At 42.4% G+C, this 6,231-nt stretch overlaps 1 protein-coding gene across 1 annotated transcript in view; it reads left to right on the forward strand.

The window, feature by feature from the left end:
• Positions 1-6,231, forward strand: part of Ero1a (endoplasmic reticulum oxidoreductase 1 alpha) — a 44,396-nt gene that overhangs the window by 6,866 nt on the left and 31,299 nt on the right. The window contains exon 2 of the mRNA XM_005355387.2: positions 6,002-6,121. Within this exon, the coding sequence (XP_005355444.1) occupies positions 6,002-6,121 (120 nt within the window). The remainder of the gene's footprint in view (positions 1-6,001; positions 6,122-6,231) is intronic.

The raw sequence follows: 6,231 nt of genomic DNA on the forward strand, positions 1-6,231 counted from the left end.
TCTGTAGACCAGGCTGGTCTCGAACTCACAGAGATCTGCCTGCCTCTGCCTCCCGAGTGCTGGGATTAAAGGCGTGCGCCACCATCGCCCGGCTAGCTCTAATTTCTTATTGGCTAACTCTTACATCTTAATTTAACCCATTTCTAGTAATCTGTGTATTGCTACATTGTTGTGGCTTGCGCACAAGATTTCTGACCAGCTTAGATCTCACCAGTGAAGGAGGTCATGAAGTATCTTTTTATATCTAGTTTATTTTGCTTTGTACAGTATCGTCAAGATTCATTCAGGTTGCCACAAAGGACAGAGTAGTAGTCATTGTGTAGTGTTTGTGTCATGTTATCTAGTCTGTGTGGCCCTGGCTGTCCTGGCACTCACTCTGTAGACCAGGCTGGCCTCAAACTCATGGAAATATGCCTGCCTCTGCCCCCCAAGTGCTGGGATTAAAGGCATGAGCCACCACCATCCAGCTAAATTATCTACTCTTACCTTGTCAGACACTTAGATGCTTTTGTGTCTTGAATACTGTGTGATGAAGGGAGCACAGGTGTGGAGATGTCTCGTTGAGCCAGTGGTTTTATTTCTTTTGGGTGTGTATCCAGAAGTCAGATTGCTAGATCAGTGATGGCTGTTTTTAGTTTCTTGGGGAGCATCCACATTGGTTTCCATCGTGTCTGGAGGTTTACATGCCTAGCAGTCACCACTGTAAACAGCTGTAAACAGCTTTCCTGTTTTAGTACATGCTCACCAGGAGGCATGTCTTCGGAAGTATTTTATTTGTTGATGCTATTGTAAATTGAATTGTTTTCTTGATTTAATTTTTGTATCCTGGACTTTATTTAATAATTTTAACTTGTGTGGTATATACTGCTGATAATTTTAGTTTTCCCTTTTTAATTTGAATTCCTTCCTTCCTTCCTTCCTTCCTTCCTTCCTTCCTTCCTTCCTTCCTTCCTTCCTTCCTTCTCCTTAATTGACACACTTGGGAAAAGCTTTTCATAAAAATCAGGTACAAGAAATACAGTCTTAGCCTGGTTGGCAGTGGTGCACGCCTTTAATCCCAGCAATTTGGGAGGTAGAGGCAGGCGGATGTCTGAGTTTGAGGCCAGCCTGGTCTACAAGAGCTAGTTCCAGGACAGGCTCCAAAGCTACAGAGAAACCCTGTGTTGAAAAACTAAAGAAAAACAAACAAGGGGACTGGAGAGATGGCTCAGTGGTTAAGAGCACTGACTGCTCTTCCAGAGGACCGGAGTTCAATTCCCAGCCCCCACATGGCAGCTCACACTTGTCTGTAACTCCAAGATCTGACACCTTCACATAGACATGTATGCTGCTGAAACACCAATGCAAATATAAATAAATTAAAAACAAAAAACACTAAACTAAACGAAAATAAAATACAGTCTTACAGTGCTTTGAGTCAGAACAAAATGAACTATGATTGGGCTAGACTTTCTTAGTATTGTACACAAGACAACTAGGAAGTTTTTTGTTTTGTTTTGTCTTTCATTATGAATTAAAAAGTACCTTTCCCTGTAAGAATAAGCCCCTTACTGTTGCCCAACACAAAGTGGTCAGCCTTGGAACCATTTACATACCACTCACGAGGGTGGACTCACAGGTTCTGTTCATATATATTTGTGATTGCACATGCATATGTTTCCTTGGCTAGTGCATTTGACTAAATCATCTGTAGTCAGTGGAGAGTAACCGAGTGCTCCACCCCGTACCCCATGCTAGTTTTCCATGATCGGGTCCCTCATTCCAGCGGGACGGTTGGAACAGTCCAGTGTTAGAAACTGTGAATTAGGCCTATACTTTCTTCCTCATTGAAGAAATGTGGGCTGCTTTGGAGAGGAGTAGAACATTTAAGTAGAGCTGGGTTAATAGCGGTATTTAACATTTTTCAAGCATTTATTTTCTGTTTATTTATTTGCTTATTTATTTATTTATTTGATGTGTATAAGTGCTCTGTCTGCATGTATACCTTTTTATGCCAGAAGAGGGCATCAGATCCCACTATAAATAGTTGTGAGCCACCAAGTGGTTGTTGGGGATTGAACTCAAGACTTCTGGAAGAGCAGCTAGTGCTCTTAACCTCTGAGCCATCTCTCTAGCCCTGCATTTCTTTTCTTTATACCAATTCTGTGATATTTAACATTTCCAAGCATTTATTTTATTATTCTGATACCAAATCGGTGAGATGGAAATTATTATTTTATGGAAAACACAGTGACAGGGATGAGCTTAAACCTACATAGATCTAACTGCAGAGCTTGGTGGCTATGGGGGGGGGCTGCCCTTTGGGAGCTTGCCACAGGCGAGAGAGGCTTTGCAGCGCTCACAGACTAGACTGTGTGCTAGGTCCTTCTGTCTGTCTACTTGGAGCAAGTCTTTCTCTGTCCCGCCAACTAGCTCCTAAATCATGACAAGGAGACTTATTATTAATTATGAAGGCTTGGCTGATAGCTTAGGCTTGTTTTTCGTTAGCTCTTATAAATTAACCCACTTCTGTTCATCTACATGCTGCTCCGAGGCTTTTTACCTTATCTGCAGACTGTCCATGCTTCTTCCTTTCTTCCCAGCATCCTCTTTGTGCCTGGTAATCCTGCCTAGCTGTTGGCCGGTCAGCTTATTTATTACTTATTACACAGTGAAATCAAACATCTTGTAACACCTACTGTACACCAGTGCGGACCTTTTTACCTTCTGTTATTAGTTTGGCTTCTTCCCAAAGCTGGCTATCACTTGAAGTCTAGGGCAATGCACTTCAAACTTTGGTAGATGTTAACCACTTAGGGAGGGGAGCAGGGTGCATTTTTATTTTCAAGTTTAGATTCCCGGGACAAGCGGAGTTGTGTTTTGCAGTGGGAATAGTGTCATGGTTACCCTGAGCAGCAGATGTCTGAAGTGTAGCATCAGGCCGAGCTTGTTGCATCTAGCACCTGTCTCTTGTTCTAGGATTTTCATTTGTTTCTTAAGAATCTGTGGGTTCTGTTGGTGGCATTTCTGCCATAACCCTTTCTTGTGACTGATTTGGCAACATGCCTATTGTTCTCTAGTTTCTAGAACTAGGCTGGCATCACACTTTTGTGAGACTTCTTCCAAGAATGGCGTTCTACACAGCCCCCGGCCTCCCCGCCCCCGGCCTGCACAGCTCTGCTGTCTGTCCTTTGGCCTCTGAATTCACTGAGCTCTTGAATCTGTTGAAACCCTATCATTTTTATTTTGTGTCCTTAGTCACCCTGCTCCCTGTGGTTGTGTGGAGAACACGGCCAATTTCACATGAAGGGTAAAAGGCAGAAGGCTTAGAAGTCTCCCATGTGTGCGTCTCCTGACCCTCTGTAGTCTCCTGGCTGTGTGCCACCTCAGCTCTGGGGATCTTGCGTTCTTTCCTGGCTTGGCACTTCCTCTGGTGCACTTTCGAATGCCATGTGAGGAGACAGAAGGTGGGGCACAGAAGGTTGTCCTCATTGCCTATATTCCTTGGTTGTGAGTGTGCCACTGCCAGATGTGCGCTTGAGCTTGGGACACCAAGCTCGTGTGTAGACAGTGAGGTGTGTCTCCTCAGGAGAAGCAATGGGCAGCCGTCATTCATTCACACCCCTACCCCACTCCATGAGTGGTCATTGAGGTCGTCTGTGTCATCTACAGAAGCATAGGGCTGCAGGCCTGGGTCACAGGTGAACAAACACCTTTTTACCTCAAGGATTTTATATCTAGTTGTCGAGATAGAGACAGACAGGAAAGTGAGGGGTTCTCATACTGCCTTATCATGTGGAATGTTCTGGAAGCACCCAGGAGAGCCGGTAGAAGATGAAGTGAGAGCATCCCCAAAGCAACAGTGCTTAGCCGTGTCCTGCAGGTTTCTTTTCACCTTGGCACTGAGCTCCTGGGGTGTTTAGCTTCAAGCTCAGGTTTTTCTGTTTTTCCGTTTGTGACTGGCTCTCTCTGGTTTGCCGGTCTTTTTTTGATCTTTGTGCTATTTCTGAGTCATTCTTTTAAATGATTTGAATGAAAGGCGAGAAGTAGTAGGTGGTTTCTATCCTTATACATTCAAAAGGAACTAAAATAGATATGATAGACTATGTGGAACAGACTTCTAGAAAATAAGTAAGACCAGAAAAATCAGTAAAAAGTGTTAGTTTTGGGGCATTGCTATTACTATATTCTTATTTTTAGGTGAAAGGTTTCTGTACTGAGTTTCACTGTTCTTAAGATAGTACAAGATTTCACATAGCACAAGGTAAACATATTCATTCAGTATTTTAATAAGATAGTATAGGATTTCACATAGTACAAGGTAAATATGCTGTGGGACAATGGTTTGTACCCTGTCAATTGTATTCTAATAAAACGTTGCCTGGCCAATAGCCAGGCAGGAAATATAGGCAGGATAACCAGACAGGAAGTAGAGGTGGGTCAATGAGAACAGGAGAATTCTGGGAAGAAGGAAGTCCTATTCTGCAGTCCTGACCCAGCCACAGAAGTAAGATGTGAGTGCCTCGCTTAATAAGAAGCCTGAGCTAATGGGCCAATCAATTTATACCTAATGTAGACCTCTGTGTGATTTATTTTGGGGGGTTGGACTTAACGACTGCGGGAACCAGGCAGGACAGAAAACCTCAGACAACAGAAACTGCAAGGACTGGGTGGAACAGAAAACCTTGGTCAACAAACATATTCATTCAGTATTTTAATAAGATAGCACAGGATTTTACATAGTACAGGAAAACATGCATGGAATGTTTTAATAAGGTTTTATAACTTGCTTTCTTATTATATATAATACATATATATTATATGTATATGAAAAATGAAATATGTGTATTTGGTTACACAGAGACAGGGTTTCTCTCTGTAATGGTCCTGGCTGTTCTGGAACTCACTTTGGAGGTCAGGCTGGCTCTGAACTCACAGAGATTCTCCTGCCTCTGCATAAACCACCATGCCTGGCTCTTAGTAATTTTTTTATTTGTAATTATGTATATGTATGTATCTGTGGGGTATGTCATCTGAGTGCCCTGCATAGGAAGGTCAGAAGAAGGCACTGGATGCACTGGAGCTGGAGTTTCAGGCCGTGTCAGCCACTTGATAGGTGTTGGGAGCCAAATGCGTCCTCTGGAAAAGAAGCTCACTTCTTTTTGTTGGCTTTTTTGTTTGTTTTTTGAGACAGGGTTTCTCTGTGTAAGCGTCATCCTGAAACTCACCCTGTGGACTAGGCTGGTTGCATCCACTTCCTAAGTGCTAGGATTAAAGGCGTGTGCTGCCACCACCTGGACTTGGCTGTTCTTTTTAAAAAACTACTGACTGAGATCAATTTGTGCTGCTGTATGGGTGTGGGGCTGACCACCAAGCATGGTCAGCCTACCAGGGACCACATCCCTAAACCAGACTCTCCTGTAGCAGCTGTCAGTAGCTCTTCAGTGAGGGGCCAGTGCACTTTGTCATCTTCAGTGTAGTTTACAGTGCAGACATACCACACCAAAGTTGTGCAGGGTCTCTTCTCTATAGTGTGTGCATTTTCTTTTTTCTATTTTTTTAATCATTACATACTTATTACTTAATGTTACATTACTTTTAATAGGTTTGCCTGTGTGCGTGTGCTACTTAGTTCACATGATGGAATATGAAATATGACTGGTGTTTCCTTGTTTGTTAATCTAGCACAGGGAGGCACACCCTTCCTTCTTAATCTTAGTGCCAACCTTTGGCCAGGTAAGCTGGATCCGGAGGGAAGAGCCATAAGGTAGCTGCTAGGGGTCTAGTTCTGTGTTCTGAGCTCAGCTGACCCTATAGAAATGCCACTGTGTTACTCTAGAGACACAACAACAGGCTTGCTGTATTATTGTTATTCTCTATCTTAGGAATCAAGAGAGGGTGGCAAGATAAGGTTGCTAAATAGCAGGCTTTCCTTTCTTTCTTTTTTCTAATAACTATGTGAGGAAAAGACCATGTGATATCTGGGACATTTAAATCTAATATTTCATTTTCTTTGTAACAGGTTAGTGGTTACCTGGATGATTGTACCTGTGATGTTGAGACCATTGATAAATTTAATAACTACAAACTTTTCCCAAGACTACAAAGACTTCTTGAAAGTGACTACTTTAGATATTACAAGGTATTTTCAATTTTTTTCTTCAAGATTTATTTATTTATTTATTATGTATACAGTGTTCTGCCTACATGCCAGAGGAAGCACCAGATTTAATTTTTTTTTTTTTTTGGAGA

Source organism: Microtus ochrogaster, chromosome 17 (genome assembly GCF_000317375.1).
Source record: "Microtus ochrogaster isolate Prairie Vole_2 chromosome 17, MicOch1.0, whole genome shotgun sequence".
In the NCBI taxonomy this organism is placed as follows: domain Eukaryota; kingdom Metazoa; phylum Chordata; class Mammalia; order Rodentia; family Cricetidae; genus Microtus; species Microtus ochrogaster.